The sequence below is a fragment of the Otolemur garnettii genome, unplaced genomic scaffold, assembly GCF_000181295.1.
Source record: "Otolemur garnettii isolate 467f Iridium unplaced genomic scaffold, OtoGar3 scaffold00259, whole genome shotgun sequence".
NCBI lineage: Eukaryota > Metazoa > Chordata > Mammalia > Primates > Galagidae > Otolemur > Otolemur garnettii.
Window position 1 is genome coordinate 702,371 of NW_003852654.1, and position 22,212 is coordinate 724,582.

The 22,212-nt window shown below is 38.8% G+C and overlaps 1 protein-coding gene across 1 annotated transcript in view; it reads left to right on the forward strand.

The window, feature by feature from the left end:
• The first annotated feature begins 297 nt into the window (after positions 1-297).
• VBP1 (VHL binding protein 1) overlaps positions 298-22,212 on the forward strand; it is a 61,175-nt gene continuing 39,260 nt past the window's right edge. Inside the window, exons 1-2 of the mRNA XM_023508563.1 lie at positions 298-416; positions 5,722-5,846. Of these exons, the coding sequence (XP_023364331.1) occupies positions 324-416; positions 5,722-5,846 (218 nt within the window). The 5' untranslated portion in view covers positions 298-323. The remainder of the gene's footprint in view (positions 417-5,721; positions 5,847-22,212) is intronic.

Consider the following 22,212-nt stretch of genomic DNA (forward strand, 5'->3'; position numbering starts at 1 on the left):
TTCTGTGGTGGCGGTGGAGCCGGTTTGGTTCTCACTTCCAGGGATTTAACCCCGCCCACTCACAAGACCCCCTTTCCCAGGAGTCGTATTGGCCTCTCCAGAAGCTAGAGCTTCTCCTTCACAGCCCTTCCACGCTTGTCACTCACCTGCGTACAGCCAATCAACACCTAAGGGTTGGGTTACTAGGCTGAAGGAGAAGCGCTCCTCCTGCCCACCAATGAATGTATAAGGAGGGGCGGGCCTGCAGATGCAAACGGGCCAATCACGAACTCCTGGTGGCCGGCAGCTCTAGAGTCAGTTACTCTTGCGCTCGCATCCCCAAGATGGCTGTCGCCAAGGACGGTTGTGGCATGGGAGAAGGGGCTTCAGGGAATGGGCGGCGGATCCACCTGGGAATTCCTGAAGCTGTGTTTGTGGTAAGAGGCAAGCTATTCTCAGGCATCTGGGCCCGAGGCCACGGACTACTCCTTCTTACCCGGCCCCCACCCAGGCCTGGGCTGTTAAGGAAAGAAGCTGAGATAAAGGTCCTGGGAGGGAACCTATGGCTTCCTTCCCTCTCCCCGACTGGATGGACTGAGCTTTGCTAGGGCACTCTCAGAAGAAACCCTGCCCTGGAAGGCCCCAGAAAAGAAGGGGACGTAGGGCGGGAGGACTAGGTAGAAAAGAAGGGGGCGTAGGGCGAGGGAGCGGGGCCCGGGCGAGGGGTCGAGGGGCTGGGGGCGGGGTGTCCCGAAGGCCCGCCTTGCTGATGCCGGAGTTTGTCCCCTGCTGCCTGGAAAAGACCAGGGGTAAGGTGGATTCAGCCTAGATCCTAGAGAACTAGATAGATGGACTGGTAGAATACAATAAGTGGGCAGAACAGCTAGTATTGAGGTGTGAAAATAGGAAATGACACCCGGTCTATCGAAGTAATGCAGTGGTCTGTTGTCTCGGGGGGAATGGAAGAAGAGACTGATGGGAAAGTAGGGTGAGAGTGTGAAGTCCTTGTATGTTTTATGAGGAATTGAGGCTTTTTCCAGGCAATGGGAGAAAGTGTGTAAGTAAAGCCACAATGCTATCATATTTGGTTTTAGGTACATCATTCTAACAACTTAGTGGCGAATGAATTGTGTGGAGTTGAAAGAGGAGGTGGGGGATGCAATTTGGAGGTGTTAGGGAACAGGAAGACCAACCTAAGTCCAAATAAAGGGGAACAATTAGAAGCTACCAACCCTATCCTTCCATCAAGGTTTTCTATAAATAATATTTGAAAACTGTTTGAATAATGAGAGAAAAACCTCTGAGTGGACTTCAGGCCAGCATCCTCTATCTTTCCCCATTTAGTTGTACTGAGCTACTATAATATAGTAATGAAATTTTCTTTTAGCTTCTACTTTGCCTTACCTCTCTGCTTTTTTACTAATCATGCTTACATCCTACAAAACACCGATTTATTTTATTTAAATCACACTTTATATTGTATATTTGCATTTGCCGATTGAATTTTTTATTTGTTTTCTTTCTTTATTTTTTCCCTGAACTGTGCTATTTATGTTTTTATATTTATTTGTTACCTAAAAATAACAAGAAATAAAATTTGTTCAGTGTCAGGCACTTTCTTAATGATTTCACAAAACTCTAGGAGATGGTGTGGTGCCCATAGCTCAATGAGTAGGGCACCAACCACATACACCAAAGCTGGCGGGTTGGAGCCCGGCCCAGGCCTGCTAAACAACAATGACGATTGCAACCAAAACATAGCTTGGTGTTGTGCAGGTGCCTGTAGTCCCAGCTACTCTGGAGACTGAGGCTAGAGAATCGCTTAAGCCCAAGAGTTTGAGGTTGCTGTGAGCTGTGACACCAGGGTACTCTACCGAGGGCAACATAATAAGACTTTGTCTCAAAAAAAAAAAAAAAAAAACCTCTAGGTGATTGTTACTATTTTCATTTTGTAGATGAAACTGAGGCACAGAGCCCTTGATTAACTTATCTCACATGGCATAGGAAGTGAGTGAGTTATCCAGGATTTGATCTTGAGCGGTATGTGGAGCCTCTACTTATTCCCCATGCTCTACTACTAGGAGAAGACTGAGGTAGTTCTCTTACTTAGTGCCACTCCTCTTGATCCTAGCATGGTGGTATAAGCTCATGTCTAATTGAATTTTCATGGTATCTTACGTTGCCAGTGCTCAGCTCGAGATGGTTTCAGAAATCTTTAGGAGGATAAACTTTATCTGAAGGCCTTACAAAGCCTTATCTTAAAATATTTTTTCCTACAATATTATGGGTTATTTTGTCTAGAGCTTGAAATTTCTACCAACATGATGTAATAAGTAACCCAAATTTTGTATAGTTATTTTTGTTTCCAGACTAATGAGAGTGACACAGTGTTGTAGAAAGAACATTGGCTTCTCCATAAACAGAGCTTTGAATCCTGCCTCTGCTTCCAAATTGCTGGTTAGTCTTGAGCATATTATTTTACAACATTGAGCTTCAGTTTCTTTAACTGAAATAGGGATGACAGTAGACTTATGAAAAACAGAACATGCTTTCAGTATTTCCAACGTATTTGGTAGAATGTATTTGGTATTGAATAGATTTAATTTCTATGATTATAGGAGGCAATGTACCATAGTGGCTATAAGTCAGACCTGGCACTTTGTTGGACCTCAGTGATGCATTAATTTGTTTTATTTCTCTTCTTGAATTCTCCCTTTCACCCTTGTCCGTTTGATGACCTCTTCTTCATCTTTCAACATCTAGTTCAGATCATTGCCTCACTGTAATTTTCTGTGGCTTACACCCCAAAATAAAATCCTTGGCATTTTGTGTCCCTACAGCACAATCTCTTATAGCTAATATTTGTTGAGTACTAAGTGTCATGTACTCTTCAAAGCATTTACATAAGCTAACTCATGTGTCCCTAGTGAAGAAAAAGTACCTTATTTCAGTGTACAGATGAGGAAATTGAGACAAAGAGAAGTAAAATAACTTCCCTAAGGTCAAAGATAGGTTAAGTATCTAGTAAGTGGTAAAGCCAGGATTCAAACCAACTACCTCTGTTTCTTAGCCACAGCCTATGGTGTGGCTGTGGTTAATTCACCTTGCTAGACTCTAGTTCCCAAAAATATGTATCATATACTCGAAACTTTGCCTGCCTTCTCTTTCCTGCAGCAATCCTTCTAGGAAAGTGGTATCTCCATCTTACACACAGAACTCAGCCATTTACTCTTAGCCTCCACTTTCCAATTTCATTTACTGTGTCTCTAACTTGGTGACTTCTTAGTTTACTCCTTTGGTGTGTTTTTCTTCCCTTTCCTTCCTGCCTTGTTTCAGCTAAAATATTTTCTTATAGCTAATAAACATGAGTAAGAATAATGATATGGAGATCCCAGAAGCTGTAAGATAATTTAAGTTACTCATAATGAAGAACTAACAGCCTATAAAGTATTAGAAGCCTGGCTCGGCGCCTGTGGCTCAAGCGGCTAAGGCGCCAGCCACATACACCTAAGGTGGCGGGTTCGAATCCCCAGCCCGGGCCCGCCAAACAACAATGATGGCTGCAACCAAAAAAATGGCGGGGCGCTGTGGCAGGCGCCTGTAGTCCCAGCTACTTGGGAGGCTGAGGCAGGAGACTCACTTGAGCCCAGGAGTTGGAGGTTGCTGTGAGCGTGATGCCATGGCACTCTACCCAGGGGGATAAATTGAGGCTCCGTCTCAAAAAAAAAAAAAAAAGTATTAGAAGGCTCTTGGAGACTCTCCTTTAAGCTTCCATGTATTTTTATCTATTTCCTCTAGTTCCTGATCCTTATCTAATTAATAATTAAGTAGCTTTTCTTCAAGGACCCCCATGTAGTATATATTGAATAAAATTAATGTTGGTTTTAGTGTATTCCTGTTTGACTTTTATTTATTTATTATTTTTTTAGAGACAGTCTCATTTTGTTGGACTATAGGCACCCACCACAAAGCCCCACTATTTTTTGTTGCAGTTTGGCTGGGGCTGGGCTCAAACCTGCCACCCTTGGTATATGGTGTCGGCGCCCTACTCACTGAGCCATAGGCGCCACCCTATTTATTTATTTATTTATTTGAGATAGAGTTTCACTACGTTGCCCTCGGTAGAGTGCAATGGCAACACAGCTCACAGCAACCTGAAACTCCTGGGCTTAACAATTTTCTTGCCTCAGCCTCCCAAGTAGCTGGAACTATAGGCACCCACCACAATGCCCAGCTATTTTTTGGTTGCAGTTGTCATTGTTGTTTAGCAGATCCAGGCCAAGTTCGAACCTGCCTGCCTTGGTGTGTGTGGTTGGTGCCCTAACTACTGAGCTATGGGTGCCGAGCCCTGTTTGACTTTTATTTATTTATTTATTTTTGGCTGGGGCTAGGTTTGAACCTGCCACCTCCGGCATATGGGGCCAGCGCCCTACCCTTTTGAGCCATAGGCGCCTTCCTCCTGTTTGACTTAGATTTAGTTTATTTCAACCACTTGATACTGAAGGAAGCATTTATGACTTACTTTGGCAATCTATTCACCATATTTTGCATGATTTATATAGCAGAACTTATTGAATTAAAAATAAGTAATAAAGTCAGATGTAGTGGCTCACATCTATAATCCCAGCACTTTGGAAAACTGAGGCAGGAGAATGATCTCTTTGAGGCCAGAAGTTCATGACGAGCCAGGGCAACATAAGGAAGGCCCTGTCTACAAAAAATTTAAAAATTGGGTGGTGCCTGTGGCTCAGTGAGTAGGGCGTCCACCCCATATACCGAGAGTGGCAAGTTCAAACCTGGCCCTGGCCAAACTGCAACAAAAAAATAGCTGGGCATTGTGGTAGACTTCTGTAGTCCCAGCTACTTGGGAGGCTGAGGCAAGAGAATTGCCTAAGCCCAAAAGCTGGATGTTGCTGTGAGCTCTGATGCTATGGCACTCTACCCAGGGTGACAGCTTGAGACTTTGTTTCAAAAAAAAAAAAAATTAAAAAATTGGCCAGGTGTGATGGCACTCACCTGTAGTCCCAGCTACATGGTAGGGTGAAGCAGGAACACAGTTTAAGCTTAAGAGTAAGTGGTTGCAGTGAGCTATGATGACATCACTGCACTCTAGCCTGGGTGGCAGAATGAGACCCTGTCTCTAAAAATACATGCATACACATAAATAAGTTATAAAAATTGGTAATTTTTGTATCCAACCTTTACCAACCTATAGAATCATTTTATGACTAGACTACATGAATGGGCAATGTGTTTGATTGTTGATTATTTTCATAGGGCTGCATGGGAAATGCATAAAGGAGGCAAAGTCATTCTTCTTTCCCTATTTATAAGTTGAAATTCGAGAAGAATGTGAAAGGAGAGTAAATTAGCTACATAATTTGTGTGCATGGTCAGAAATTATCTATTACTTTTTATAACTATAGGTTGATTATTGCAAATCTGAAAATCTGAAATGCTTCAAAATCTGAAACTCTTTGAGTGCTGACATGATGCTCAAGGGATATGCTCCTTGGAGTATTTTGGATTTCAGATTTTCATATTAGGGATGCTTAACTGGTATAATGCAAATATTCCAAATTCAAAAAAAAAAAATACTTTACCTGTATTTTTAGTTAAAAACAAGCCTTTGGAGGAAGAAACAAAGCATTCTTCTTTTATGTTTTAAAAACAAGGCAGTCAAAAAATCAGATTAGTGGCATGAATTCTAAAATTTGTAATGTATTATTTTTGGTATTAAAGGAAGATGTAGATTCTTTTATGAAGCAGCCTGGAAATGAAACTGCAGATACAGTACTAAAGAAGCTGGATGAACAGTACCAGAAGTACAAGTTTATGGAACTAAATCTTGCTCAGAAGAAAAGGAGGTAAGTGTAAAATTTCCTAAGTTTTCAAAATCTTATATGGCTTGAACTTTTAAAAAAATGATATAATTTAAATACAGTAAAATGAATAGTTGTTAAATGTTCAGTGTGATGAATTTTGACAAATACAGCCAATTCTCTAAGCATTGCTCAGATCAGTATATAGACTGTATCTGTCACCCCAGGAAACTCCTTAATACGCCTTTCCAACCTCCCTACTCTGCACAACCACTCTTCTGATATTTTTCACAATAAATTAGGTTTGTCTATTCTTGAACTTCATATAATTTGAAGCACATAGTAACTACTGTTTTGTGTGGCTTCTTACACTTAGTGTAAAGCTTTGCAAGTCATCCATGGTGTTGTGTGTATCAGTAAATTAGCTCTTTTTTTTTTTTTTTTTGCAATTTTGGCTAGGGCTGGGCTTGAGACTGCCACCCCTCGTATATGGGGCCGGCTCCCTACTCCTTGAACCACAGGCGCCACCCAAATTAGCTCCTTTTTAGTACTGAGTCATGTTTTGTGTTTGGATGTACTATAGTTTGTGTCTGTTTGCCTTTGAGAGACATTTGGGTTGTTTCCCCTTTTTGGCTTTAAGTTTTTGTGTGGACATAATGTTTTCATTTCTCCTAGGTAGATACTTAGGCATGGAATTGCTAAGTTGTATGCTATGTGTATATTTAATTTTATGAGAAACTGCCCCAAATCCCTGAAGGTGGTTATACCATGTTACGTGCCCACTAGAAATGTATGAGAATTCCAGCCTTGTCAATGCTTACTGTCGTCAATCTAAATATGGTTTTTAAAACAGAATGAATATTGAAGACTTCATTCCAAAGCATCTGGGATTTTAACATTGTGGATGTCTAGATTTATCTTTCTCACTTTACCATTGAGAAGAGAGATACACAGAGGTTATGACTTCCCCAAGATTTCATAACTTAGAGGAATAGGACAAAGATATCTTTGTTCACAGTCTCTCTATATTATTTTATATAGCTTATAACATTGATTCACTGTAATATTTTTATTTTGTTTTTATAGTTTTTAGAGATGGGCTCACTCCGTCACCCAGGATGGAGTGCAGTGGCACAATCATAGCTCACTCTAGCCTTGAACTCCTGGGCTCAAGTGATCTTCCTGCCTTAGTCTCCCGAATAGCCACTACTACAGGTGTGCATCACCATGCCTGGCTAATTTTTAATTTTTTGTAGAGATGAGGTCTCATGCTATTGCTCAGGCTGGTTTTGAACTCCTGACCTCAAACAGTCCTCCTGCCTCAGCCTCCCAAAGTGCTGAGATTATAGGTGTGAGACCCCATGCCTAGCCTGTAATGAGTATTTATGGATATCTTCTTTGTGCATGTGCCAGCATTTTTCTGTCAGTTAAATATGGGATTTCAACTAGGTATTAGATACTGTTTTGGATGATATAAGGTCCAGTATCTGCTTTTAATAAGAACACAGTCTGGAAGGGATTCTCCACATAAAATTATTTATATTGCACATAAAGTAGAGCAATAGAGGTGCTTTGGTTATCACAGAGTAAGGTACGATCTGGAGTGGGACAACGAGGTACAGGGGAAGTTTCCAAGATGAACAGTTGGCTTTGTAGAATTTCAAAGGTTAATTATGAGTTTGAAGCCAGATTAAAGCAAGAAAGGGTAGTCTGGGAATAAGGCACCACTTATGCAAAGATATAAAAGTTTGTTTATAGATGTATTTTCTTATTTGATTTTGAGAAAATTTAAATATGTGCTAAATATTACATGAGATGAAAAGTCATGGACATGGAAAGAGAGAGTTAATAGAAGTAAAATAGAAAACACTAGTATGTTCTCAGTTTGGGGAAAAAATGCATCTATGCACAGAAATATCTAGAAAAAATCCACACTGAAGATATACAGGGTAGACATTAAGTTTGTGTGCAATTTACTATGTTAAACTATTTTAAATAGCACACAAACTTTATGTCCACCCTTTATTAACAGTAGTAATCTGGTAAGAATATGTTTTTCTTATTTTTCCTTACTTGTACTCTTAATTTTCAAAATGTACTGTTTTTAGGATAATAAAAGTTTATTTTTATTTTAGAAAGAAGAGTAAAGCCATTAGATTTTTGATCACTTAGAGCAGTGGTTCTCAACCTGCCTAATGCCATGACCTTTAATACCCGTTGTGCTGACCCTCATGTTGTGGTGACCCCCAACCATAAAATTTTCATTGCTACTTCATAACTGTAATTTTGCTGCTGTTATGAATCATAATGTAAATATCTGATATGTAGGATGTATTTAGGTGACTCCTGTGAAAGGATCATTCGACTCACAAAGGGGTCATGACCCACAGGTTGAGAACTGCTGACCTAGAGGGAGCTTATAGATAGAGAAGAAAATGGGCCTTGGTAACAAACTCAAGGAGAGAAGGGGAGATTTGTGTATCAAAGTTATATTGCTACTCTAGTACTGTGACCTAGTAGGATACCCATTCCAGCTTTACATATGCTCTAGGCCTGAACGTAGTGGGGTAAAAATTACAGTATATACCTGTAGCCTTCTAAATTAGATGTACTTGGGACACTAGTGAACAAAACAGACAAAATCCCATGTTTTGGGGAGGTTACAGTATAATAGGAACTAAATAGTCTCAATTCGATGCTGTCAATAGTCAATATTTATTATGTACTAATAGGTGCCAGGCATCATTCCTAGGCACTTAGGATACATCTGTAAATGAAATAGATAAAAATTTTTGACTCTGTGGAGCTGACATTCTAGTGAGGTAAGCAAATTATATAGTAGGTTAGCAGGTGATAAGTGCTATGCAGATTGGAATCAAAAGAGATTAAAAAGGTATGGAGTGCTGTGAGGTAGAAGCCACTGAGGATTTTGAGAAGAGGATTAGTATGGTCTGACTTTTCCCTGATACTGTATGAATCATCCTTGTTGCTGGTTGATATTTTCAAGGACAGAAGCAAGGAAGTCCAGTTAGGATACCCTTTTACTAATATGGAGAAGATTAATGGTGGCTTAGACCATGGTGGTAGCAGTAGGGGTGGTGAGAAAGAGTCAGATTCTGAAGTTGGAATCAGCATGATCCAGAAGTAGATTAGATTAGATGTGAAAGGGAGGCATGGAGGATGCCTCCCAGGTCTGAATGACTGGAACGGCAGAGTTGCTAACACCTGAAGGTGGGAAGGACTCTCTGTAGTGGAGAATATTTGAGAGGAAAATCAGGAATTCAGTTTTGGACACATTTGAGGTCACTGTCGGACATCCAAGTGGAGGATTTAAAGTTGGCAACCAAATATGAGTCTGAAGTTTGAGAAAGGTTAGGGCTGTAGATAAATACTGGGGGATCATCAACATAGAGATTGTGTTTAAAGCCAAGGGTCTGAATGAACTCAGTTACCAAGAGACTGCATGTAGGTGAAGAGATGATCACAGATGTGGGCACTGCAACTTCAAGAAGTTAGGGAGAAGCAATAAGAGTGCAAAGAAGCTGCTAGTGGCCAGGGGCTGGAGCTGTAGCCGAAGGGAGGTGGAACCGGCCCGGAAGCCGGGGAGCTGCTGCCGTGGCGGCTCATGCTGGCAGCTTCGGTCTGCTCCGCGGTGCCAGCCGTCGGTAGGGGCGCCATGCCCCAGGTGGAGCCTCCAGGGGAGGCCGGGCGCGCGAGCCGGGGCTTTCGGAGCAGCCGCGTGAGGACCAGCAGAGAGAAGAGATTTCATCTTTGTATACAAATCTTTTTAGGTTTATATATATGAGAAATTTTTCTTTTGTAATCTTTATAATTTTGTTTTAGCTCTTAGTTTAAATGTTTCTAGTCAGAATTTCCCTTAAGAGTTAGCACTTTTTTTTGTATCTTGTTTTAAAAATCCTGTCTTATATTTCATGTTAAAAAAGACAAACTATTTTCTTCTAAAAGTTTAAAGTTTTTGCTTCTCCTATTTAAGTTCTTAAGCCATCATAAATTTATGTATGGTGTGTGGTAGACTTCTAGTTTCTTTTTTTTTTTTTTTTGAGACAGAGCCTCAAGCTGTCCCCCTGGGTAGAGTGCTGTGGCATCACAGCTCACAGCAATCTCCAACTCCTGGGCTCAAGCGAGTCTCCTGCCTCTGCCTCCCAAGTAGCTGGGACCACAAGTGCCTGCCACAAAAAAGCTGCCTGGCTTTTTTTTGTTGTTGTTGCAGCCATCATTGTTGTTTGGTGGGCTGGGCTGGATTAGAACCTACCACGTTAGGTGTATGTGGCTGGTGCCTTAGCCACTTGAGCCACAGGCACCGAGCCCAGTTTCTTTTTTTGAATGAATATATTATGAATGTACTGTTTGACTCAGCATTATTTAATTTTAATGTAGTCTGATTTAACAGTCTCTTTCCTTAATGGTTGGTGCTTTTTATACTCAGTTTAAGAAATCTTTGCTGATCCTAAGTTCATGAAGATATCCTCCTGTGTTTTCTTCTAAAAGCTTTATTGTTTTATCTTTCACATTTAGAGCTATAACCCATGGGTTAGTCAAAAGTGTGTTGCTAAATTTCAAAACAGCTGTGTGTAATATATATATATACATATTTTTGAGACTGAGTCTCACTTTGCCTCCCTTGGTTATAGTACAGCTGCTTTACAGCTCACAGCAAAGTCAACTCCTGGGCCCAAGCAATCCTCTTGCCTCAGCCTCACAAGTAGCTAGGACTACAGGTGCTTACTGTAACGCCTGGCTGTTTTTAGAGACAGGGTCTTGCTCTGGCTCAGGCTGGTCTTGAACTCCTGAGCTCAGGTTATCTACCCGCCTCAGCCTCCCAGAGTACTAGGATTATAGGCGTGAGCCACTATGCCTGGCTGCAGTTATGAATTTTGAAGTGTATTTCTTTGTCTTCTATATACTATAAATTGGTGGATCTGTAGTTGTGTTTGTATTTGGGTTTAATTTTTTTTTCTGCAACGTAGTTTTATAGGTTTGTGTATTGTTCTTCCATTAAGAGGCAGATAGTATATCTAGTTGTCTCTTTTATGATGCTCAGTGCCTACATCTATTAATTTTGAGTTGTAAACTTATGATATTATAATTCATTTATATGTCTTTCCTTCATTAGTAAGCCAGCATACTTCTGTAGAAGAACATTTCCATCTATAATATTTTGTAAAAGCGGTTAAGGGAAATGAATTCACCTTTCAGCGTTTCTTCCCTCAAAGTAGTCTTAGCCCTGTAGTTCCCCTCACCCCAGCTGCTTTCCAACAGAGGACAGAAATGCTGGTCTGCTGCCAGTGACTTCATCTTACCCAAAACAATTTGTATCCTTTTTATTGTAACTTTTTAGTTCATTTTTTTTGGCACATGGAATTTAAGGATTATTATGTCTTCTTGGTGAATTTAACCCAATATATAATGATTATTGTCTTAAAGTCTGTTTTTTGTATTCTTATAGCTACCTCAGCTTTTCTTTTGGGTAATGTTTCCTTTTTTCAATTCTGTTACTTTCTTTTTTTTTTTTTTTTTTAGACAGAGCCTCAAGCTGTCCCCCTGGGTAGAGTGTCGTGGCATCTCAGCTCACAGCAACCTCCAACTCCTGGGCTCAAGCGAATCTCTTGCCTCCGCCTCCCAAGTAGCTGGGACCACAGGCGCCCGCCACAACGCCCGGCTATTTTTTGGTTGCAGCCGTCATTGTTGTTTGGCGGGTCCGGGCTGGGGATTCGAACCCGCCACCTTAGGTGTACGTGGCTGGCGCCTTAGCCGGTTGAGCTATAGGCGCTGAGCCAATTCTGTTACTTTCAATCTATTTATTATTTATATTTATGGGTAGTCTGTGTAAAGTAAATATGATTGTTTTTAAATCTAGGCTTTTTAGAGAAACTAATTTTTCTTTCTGGATATTTTCAAAATCATTCTCTTTTGTTGTTATTTCATTATAATTTGTATATGCGTGGATATCTTCTTACTTTGCTCATGTGTGTCAGCTTCTTGTAAGTATGGATGCCTGTCTAGTTTGCCTTTTTTTTTGCAGTTTTTGGCCAGGGCCGAGTTTGAACCCGCCAACTTTGAACCACAGGCACTGCCCTCTGGTTTGCTTTTATCCATAGAGGATTTTACTCTAGTGAGGAGTTGTGCGTAGATACCAGCCTTAGGCCACTTGAGCCAACTTTCAAATAAGCTATGAGTCAGAGGCTCAGGCTTCGGTCTGCAGCTTGTGTGGATACCAGCCCTTGGCAATGCCCCACCTTTTGCTAGTCTTCACTGTTCAATTCAAGGGCTTTTCGGATTTTTTTCTTTTTTTTTCTTGAACTTACTCTTTTGCAACAAAACTTGTTCTGCATAATCTATTTGTTTTCCAGCAGACATTTCTATGAAGTTTGGATGCTAACCTTTTTCTTTATGTTGTAAATCTTTTTTTGTAGCGTATCAAAGTGTATAAAAGTTTTTTAGTATTCCATAATTTTCAATATGATAATCTCCTTTTTAGCACATGAATATGAAATATTTTTCTTTACTTGGAAATTATTTTTATTTGCCGTCTATTTTTTTTCTCTCCTTCTGACATTCCCTGTTTATAAATGTTGACACTTTTAGTTCTGTCTTCCGTTACTCATTATTATTTCCACTCTTCTGTCTATTCTGATTTGTCTTTTGACAATTAAGTGAATATCCATTAATTCTTTATTTCTGCCATTGTATTTTTTAATACCTAGTAGTTTGGGTTGCTTCTTGAAACTATTTGTTTCTTCTTCATACTATCAATATCCTTTCTTTTCTCTTTGAGATATTTTAAAATACCTAATGTATAATCTTACCTTTTGATATTTGTTAATTTTGTTTCATATTCTAGAGGCTAAGTTTATCGTCTTTATTTTATTTATTTATGATAATGATAAGGTTATCATTTCTTCCCATTCAGCTCAGATTCCCTCAGAGATATCAGCTAATAATATATGGCCAATAATAAATGTGAAGGGAGGGATAATTTTTCTTTTTTGAGACATAGTCTTACCATATGTCACCTTTGGTAGAAAGCCATGGCGTCACAGCTCACAGTAACTTCAAACTCTTGGGCTAAAGCAATTCTCTTGCCTTAGCCTCCCAAGTAGCTGGGACTATAGGTGCCTGCCACAGCACCTCGCTGTTTTTTTGTTATTGTTGTCACTGTTGTTTAGCAGGCTCTGGTCGGTTTTGAACCCACCAGCCCTGGTACATGTGGCTGGCGCCGTAACCATTGGACTCTGGGCACTGAGCTGAGGTAGGGGTAATTTGAATCACTCCTAGAGGGTAGAGGTGGGAGGAATGCTGCTGGGTTAGAGTGTAGGGTATAGCCCCTAAAGACTGATACTTTTCTCCACCCAAGTAATTCTGCCTGTGGGGGTTCTTTCTTTTCTTCTGCCTTGGGCTGTCTTCATTTTCCTCCTGGGAGGAATCTGTATCCCAACTGGGCCCTCTCTCCTTTCCACTGGCCAATTCTGCCATATTCCTGCCTTGTAGCACTGATGGGGTAGGGATTGTGATTCCCCAGGGCAATTCAGAAGGAGAAAAGAAACATTTTCCTTTAGCCTTATTCCTCATTTGAAGACTAAATCCACTTCTCTTCTTAAGATGTTGTCTCCCTCCCTTGTCCTAGCCCTCTCAGGACCTGAAGGTTTCCATTATTCTTATAACAACAAAGACCTAGGTCTGACTCAAGTGTCCTTTGACATGAAAATAGGTAAAGAATGCATGTTAATATTTGTAAGGAAATATTACACTGCAGTGAAAATGAAGGAACAAATCTTAAAATCCTAATTGAATCTACTGCCATACCACTCTGAATGTGCCTAATCTCATCTGACCTTGGAAGCTAAGCAGGGTGGGGCCTGGTTAGTACTTGGATGGTAGAATCCTAATTGAGTTAGAAGAGCAACTCCATAAAAATGTATATAGCATGAGACCATTGGAATTAAGCTCAGAAATCAGCAACACTAAAGAATATTTTGTTTAGGGATATATACAAATACAATGAAAATGTTTGAAAAAGTAAAAGGGGAATTATAAACACAGTTTAAGAAATCTTTGGGAGGAGCAGGATGGGGAAGGGTCTATAGCTTGGACATGCTCAGTCGCCTTGGTAATCTGGTTTCTAAGTTGGCTAAGGATGAAGCTGATTGATTTTATTAATGTGCTTTATAATGTACATAAGTATCATTTACATGACAAAAATATCTTGATCTGAATATACTTATATATTTGATATTTTACAAATGAATACATCTTTCTGGTATCTATCAGTGTTTTTCAACTTTTTTTTTTCTCATGGCACACTTGAACTTATAGTTAAACTTTCATGGCACACTTAAATTTTGATCAAAAAAAAGTCAGAAAAGAATACGCTTAATGTGGTTTGAACTTCTTTCAGAAATAATTTAATTAGTGATCTTTACCTACTCCTTTGAGCCACAGGCGCCGCCTATGACACTAATTTTTTTAAGCAGTAGGCTCATCTAAAGTATTTCTTGCCAGATGAGTCACAGGATATAATTTGTTGTGCTAACCTCCTACCCCACGTAGTATGACTTTCTTTATGTGATGTAGTAAGTTCATTTTCATTATCATGTTTAAATTTTGTTAACAGTCTAATCTCCAGTAGATAATGTTTACTTAAATTTACCCAGAGGAATCAGATCTTTGTTTTTACACTCTTAGTCTTTTTGTTGCAAATTATGTTGTGATTTTGCAGAGATCCTATAACCATTTTTCACATTTCTTCATGCAAAACACATGAAAGCCTGGAGCAGTTTCTAATTGCTGTAAAGCACAGGGAAACCCTAATGTGTATAATGCAAGAGTATATTTCAAAACAACTAAGTAAATTTTAAATGTCTTACTACAAAAAACAAGTGAGGTGTTGGCTATGTTAAGCAGTTTGATTTAAACATTCTACATGGTATATCAAATCAGCATTTTGTACCCCATAAATGTATACAGTTATGATTTTAATTAAAAATTAATTAAAAAATAAAATTTTAATAAATAAAAATTCATGGTTTTCTCTGTTTAAGTGATTTGAGTGTTTCAGCATATTATTTTTATTGTGAATGAAGTAGATTTCTTTTGGGAGACATTTACTTGTTTAGTTTGCTAGTAGCTACATAAAACTTATCCGTGGAGTCTGATCAGTCTCATAATGCCTATCCATCATTGCTTTGTTAATTTCCTGTGTTTAAATCAGTGACCTATTTATAATTTTAAGATAAGTTGTTACCTCACTTCAAAAGAAAGTAGTGGCTCGGCACCTGTAGCTCAGCCGCTAGGCTGCCAGCCACATACACCAGAGCTGGCGGGTTTGAACCCAGCCTGGGCCTGCCAAACAACAGTGACAAATACAAAAAAAAATAGCTGGGTGTTGTGGCAGGTGCCTGTAGTCTCAGCTACTTGAGAGGCTGATCCAAGAGACTTGTTTAAGCCCAAGAGTTTCAGCTTGCTGTGAGCTGTGATGCCATGGCACTCTACCAAGGGTGACAAAGTAAGACTGTGTCTCAAAAAAAAAAAAAAAGGAAGTAGTGTTTAGCAATATAAGAATATAAGAGTTAAGGAAAAAGTACCTAAAGCTTAAAAGAATCACTAAACTCAACTATATTGCAATGCAGTGTGCTAGGCGTTCAGGTGATAGTGTACAGTTCTTACAGTCTTACACGTGTACACGCTGAGAAGACTGAGAAGATGTCGCTGCACTTTGCCTGTCATTTAGCTGTGTACTGTGTGGACTGAGAGTATATTCACCAAGAACAGGTAAGTGCAGTACTGGATAGGGTGGTTAGTGGTTTTGAACTTAGAATGTATTTGAATGTGTGTTTTTTTTTTTTTTTTGAGACAGAATCTCAAGCTGTCACCCTGGGTAGAGTGCCATGGTGTCGCAGCTCACAACAACCTCCAACTCTTGAGCTTAAGCGATTCTCTTGCCTTAGCCTCCCATGAATGTGTGTTATTTTTAAAGTTAGTTTGAAAATCTATTTGAAGTACAATTCCTTTTTTTTTTTTTTTGAGACAAAGTCTCATGTTGTTGCCCTGGGTAGAGTGCTGGGGTGTTGTAGCTCACAGCAACCTCCAAGTTGCTCAAGAGATCCTCTTGCCTCAGTTTTTCTATTTTTAGTAGAGATGGGGTCTTGTTCTTACTTAAGCTGGTCTTAAAGTCCTGAGCTCAAGCAGTCTACCCATAGCCTTAGCCTCCTGGAGTGCTAGGATTACAAGGCATGAGCCACACACCAGCCTGAAGTACAATTCCAAACAAATGAAAAACCTCTGAACCACCTCTATAGAATATGATCTGCTCTAGAAAATGTTAAATAATGATACAACAGAGTAGAGCTTGCTATTTATGGTAAGTCTTCCAGAAATATTTTTATTAAATATCCTGTAAATATTTTATGAATATTTTATTAAATATAAGTATTTTTTGTTTTTATTTATTAAATATATTTATATCTTAAATTTTTTATGTTATATCTAAAAGTATCTTAATCTTTTTTTTTTTTTTTTGAGACAGAGTCTCAAGCTGTTGCCCTGGGTAGTGTTGTGGCGTCACAGCTCACAGCAACCTCAAACTCCTGGGCTTAAGCAATTCTCTTGCCTCAGCCTCCCAAGTAGTTGGGACTCTAGGCGCCCACCACAACGTCTGGCTATTTAAATGTTTTACTAAATAAAATTTTTTACTATCTTTTCTTTTCTTTCTTTTTCTTTTTTTTTTTTTTGCAGCTTTTGACCAGGGCTGGGTTTGAACACGCCACCTCCGGCCTACGGAGCCAGCACCCTACTCCTTTGAGCCACAGGCACTGCCTGACTGTCTTTTCTTTTTAAATTTTTAATTGTTAATTGTTGTAGTTGTATATCTTTTTTATAGGGTACTTGTGGTGTTTTGATACAAGCATACAATATTAATTAATCAAATCAGGGTAATTGGACTATTTGTCACCTCTGGTGTTTATCATTTGTTTGTATTGGAATATTCCAATTTCATTTTTATAGTTATTTCAAAGTATGCTTTAATTTATTATTGATTATACTCACTTTTTTGTACTATTACATATGTTACTCATTCTACCTATCATTTTTGTACCTATTAACCATCCCCATTTTATCCCCACTCCCCGATATCCTTCCCAGACTCTTCATGAGATCAGTTGTTTTTAATATTTATCTCCTACATGTGAGTGAGAACATACAAGATTTGTTTTCTGTGCTTGGGTTATTTCATTTAACATAATATTCTTGAGTTCTATCCATGTTGTTGCAAATAGCAGGATTTTGATCTTTTTGTGGCCATATAACATTCCATTGTATGTATGTACCATAATTTCTTTATCCATTCTTCTGTTGATGGAGGCTTAGGTTGGTTCCAAATCTTGACGTTTGAGAATAGTGCTAATAAACATTGGAGTATAGGGCTGGGCATGGTGGCTCACCCCTGTAATCCTAGCACTCTGGGAGGTCAAGCTTGGTGGATCGGCTGAACTTACCAGTTTGAGACCAGTCTGAGCTAGAGCAAGACCCTGCCTCTAAAAATAGCTGGGCAGGTGTTGTGGCATGTGCCTGTAATCCCAGCTTCCAGAGGCTGCAGAATTGCTTGAACCCAAGAGTTGGAGGTTGCAGTGAGCTATGATGCCATGGCACTCAACCCGGGTGACAAAGTGAGACTTTATCTCAAAAAAAAAAAAAAAAAAGAATGAAAATAAACATGGGAGGGTAGAAGTGTAGATATCTTTTTGATATACTGAATTCCTATTCCTTTGATAGATACCACTGTGTCATACAGTACTGGAAAATCAGCCCCCACAACTTGTGAGTCTACTTCCTTGTGGTCTGGTGGGGCGAGTGACCCACGTAGGATTATTAGGAAAATTATAGAGAATTAATACACAAAGAAAAAGAGATAGTTTTAAGAGCAGCAGGGATTCAGGAGGTGGGACAACCTTCTTCATGAGGCTTCTAGTATGCCACCTGGAGTATTAGGCTAGCTCTGTATTTATTTTATGCATCAGTGTTACAATCATAAATCTCTTGAAAGCAAGGCAAACAATCCCATCCTGGTTCTTGCTGCACTTGCATTTCTTTTCTTTTTTTAAATTAAATCATAGCTGTGTACATTAATGCAATTATGGGGTACAACGTACTGGTTTTATATACAATTTGAACTACTTTCTTGAAACTGGTTAACATAGCCTTCACTGCATTTTCTTAGTTATTGTGTTAAGACATTTATATTCTACACTTAGTAGATTCAACATGTACCCTTGTAAAATGCACCATAGGTGTTGTCCCACCAATTACCCTCCCTTCATCCATCCTCCCCCTTCCCTCTCCCTCCTCTTTCCCCTTCATCTTGGGCTGTAGTTGGAAGTGTGGGTGCTTATAAATTGGTTTCATAGTAAGGCTGAGTACATTGGATACTTTTCCTTCCATTCTTGAGATACTTTGCTAAGAAGAGTATGTTCCAGCTCCATCCATGTAAACATAAAAGAGGTAAAGTCTCCATCTTTTTTAAGGCTGCATAGTATTCCATGGTGTACATATACCACAATTTATTAATCCATTCATGGGTCGATGGGCACTTGGGTTTCTTCCATGACTTAGCAATTATGAATTGGGCTGCAATAAACATTCTGGTGCACATATCTTTGTTATAAAGTGATTTTGGTGTTCTGGATATATACCTAGTAGAGGAATTAAAGAATCGAATGGCAGGTCTATTTACAGATCCCTAAGTGATCTCCAGACATCTTTCCACAAGGAATGTATTAGTTTGCATTTCCACCAGCAATGTAGAAGTGTTCCCTTTTCTTCACATCCATGCCAACGTCTCTGGTTTTATGATGTGGGCTAATCTTACTGGAGTTAGATGATATCTCAAAGTAGTTTTGATTTGCATTTCTCTGATGATTAGGGACGATGAGCATTTTTTTCATGTGTCTGTAGGCCGTACACCTGTCTTCTTCAGAGAAGTTTCTCTTCAAGTCCCTTGCCCACCCTGAGATGAGATCACTTGTTCTTTTCTTGCTGATACATTGAGTTCTCCTTGGATTCTGGTTATTAAACCTTTGTCAGAGACAGAACCTGCAGATATCTCTCCCATTCTGAGGGCTGTCTGCTTGCTTTATGTACTTGTGTTATTGGCTGTGTAGAAGCTTTTTAGTTTGGTAAGATCCTAGTAATGTATTTTTGGTGTTGTTTCAATTGCCTGGGAGTCCTCTACATAAAATATTCTCCCAGGCTGATTTCTTCAAGTGTTTTCCCTTTACTTCCTTCTAGTATTTTTATAGTTTCTTAAGTTCATTTATTTATTTATTTCAGAGACAGCATCTCACTATGTTGCCCTTGGTAGATTGCTGTGACGTTACAGCTCACAGCAACCTCCACCTCTTGGGCTTAGGTGATCCTCTTGCCTAAGCCTTCTGAATATCTGAGAATACAGGTGCCTGCCACAATGCCTGGCTATTTTTCTTGTTGCAGTTTGGCTGGGGCTGGGTTCAAACTCGCCACCCTCAGTATATGGGGCCGGTGCCCTACCCACTGTGACCCACAGGTGCTGCCCCATGTCTTAAGTTTAGATATTTATCCAATGAGAGTCTATCTTTGTTAATGGTGAAAGGTGTGGGTCCAGTATCAGTCTTCTATAGGTTGCCAACCAGTTCACCCACTACCATTTGTTAAATAGGGAGTCTTTCCCCACTGAATGTTTTTGATTGGCTTATCAAAGATCAAATGACCATAAGTAGCTGGGTTCATCTTTTGGTTCTCTATTCTGTTCCATACATCTACCTCTCTGTTTTTGTGCTAGTACCACGCTGTTTTGATTACTATTGATTTATAATATAGTCTGAGGTCTGGTAGCATGATTCCTCATGATTTCTTGTTATTTCTGAGTAATGTCTTGGCTATTCAGGTTTTTTTCTGATGCTATATAAAACGAAGTATTATTTTCTTGAGGTCTTTAAAGTATGACAGTGGAGCTTTAATAGGGATTGCATTAAAATTGTATATTGCTTTGGGTATTTTGGACATTTTAACAATTTTGATTCTTCCCAGCCATGAGCATGGTATGTTTTTCCATTTGTTAACATCTTTAGCTATTTTTTTTCTTAGAGTTTCATAGTTCCTTTATAGAGATCTTTCATGTCCTTTGTTAGGTAAACTCCCAGATATTTCATCTTCTTTGGCACCATTGTAAAAGGAATAGAGTCCTTGAATGTTTTTTCAGCTTGACTGTTATTGGTATATATAAAGGCTACAGATTTATGAGTGTTGATTTTGTAACCCGAGACTCTGCTGTATTCCTTGATCACTTCTAAGAGTTTTCTAGTAGAATCCCTGTTGTTTTCAAGATATATAGTCATATCATCTGCGAAGAGTGAAAGTTTGAGCTCCTCTGTTCCTATTTGGATATTGTTGATCCCCTTTTCTTGCCTGATTGTGGTGGTTAAGACTTCCATTACAATGTTAAAAAGCAGTGGAGACAATGGGCAACCTTGCCTGGTTCCTGATCTGAGTGAAAATGATTTCAATTTAACTCCATTCAATACAATATTGGCTGTGGGTTTGCTGTAGATGGTGTCTATCAGTTTAAGAAATGTCCCTTCTATACCAGTTTTCTTAAGTGTTCCGATTATGAAAGGATGCTAGATATTATCAAAAGCTTTTTCTGCATCAATTGAGAGAATCATATGGTATTTGTTTTTTATTGTTTATGTTATGAATTATATTTATAGATTTATGTATATTGAACCAGCCTTGAGACCATGGGATAAAACCCCTTTGTCATGCTGTATAATTTGTTTGATGTGTTGCTGGATTCTGTTTGCTAGGATCTTATTGAATATTTTTCATTAATATTCATTAGAGATAATGGTCTATAATTTTCTTTTCTTGTTGGGTCTCTTCCTGGTTTGGGGATCAAGGTGATGTTTGCTTCATAGAAAGTGTTGGGTAGTATTCCTTTTTTATTGTATTTTGGAAAAGGTTGAGTAATATAGGTACTAGTTCCTCTTTAAAGGTTTGGTAGAATTCTTATGTGAAGCCGTCTTATTCCAGACTTTTCTTTTTGGGGAGATTTTATATAGTTGATGCTGTTTCAGAACTTGATATAAGTCTGTTCAACATCTCCACTTCATCCTGGCTAAGTCTAGGAAGGTGACATGCTTCCAAGTATTGGTCATTTCCTTCAGATTTTCATATTTCTGAGAATAAAGTTTCTTGTAATATTCATTTAGGATTTTTTGAATTTCTGAGGAGTCTGTTGTTATTTCGTCTTTACCATTTCTGATTGGTGAAATTAGAGATCTTACTCTTTTATTCCTGGTTAGGTTAGCCAAAGGTTTATCTATTTTATTGACCTTTTCAAAAACCCAACTTTTAGAATTGTTGATCTGTTGTATAATCCTTCTGTTTTCAATTTCATTTAATTCTGCTCTAATTTTGGTTATTTCTTTTCTTCTGCTGGGTTTGGGATTGGAATGTTCTTCCTTTTCTAGTTGCTTGAGATGTCCCATTAAGTTGTTAACTTCCTCTCTTTCCGTTCTCTTGAGGAAGGCTTGCTGTGCTATAAATTTCCCTCTTAGGACTGCCTTTGCAGTATCCCAGAGGTTCTGGTAATTTGTGTCTTCATTATGGTTTTGTTGCAAAAATTTGGTAATTTCCTTCTTAATCTCATCTATGACCCAGCTATCATTCAGCATAAAGGTATTTAGTTTCCATGTTTTTGTATGAGTATGCAGATTCCTATTGTTACTAAGTTCAACTTTTATTCCGTGATGTTCCAAGAAGGTGCAAGAAATAATTTCTATTATTTTAAATTTACTGAGGTTAGACTTGTGACCAAAGATGTGATTAATTTTGGAGTATGTTCCATGGGCTGATGAGAAGAATGTATCTTCAGTATTGTTAGGATGAAATGTTCTGTAGCTGTCTGTTAAATCCAATTGTTGAATGGTTAAGTTTAAGTCTAAAATTTCTTTGCTTAGTTTCTTATTAGAGGATCTATCCAACACTGCCAAAGGGGTGTTAAAATCTCCAACTATTATGGTGCCTAAGGAAATCAAGTTGCTCTTGTTTGTTAGAGTCTTTCTTATAAATTGAAGTGCATTGTGGTTGGGAGCATAAATGGTAATAATTGATATTTCATCATGTTGAGTGTTTCCCTTAACAAATATGAAGTGACCTTTTTTTATCTTTCCTTACTTTTGTTGGTTTAAAACCTATTGTATCTGTGACTAAAATTGCAACACCTGCTTTTTTCTGATTTCCATTTGCTGGAATTATAGATGACCATCCCTTCTCCCTGAGTCTATATTTATCTTTTAAGGTAAGATGAAATTCCTGTATGCAGCAGATATCTGGCCTGAGGGGTTTTTTTTTTTTTTTT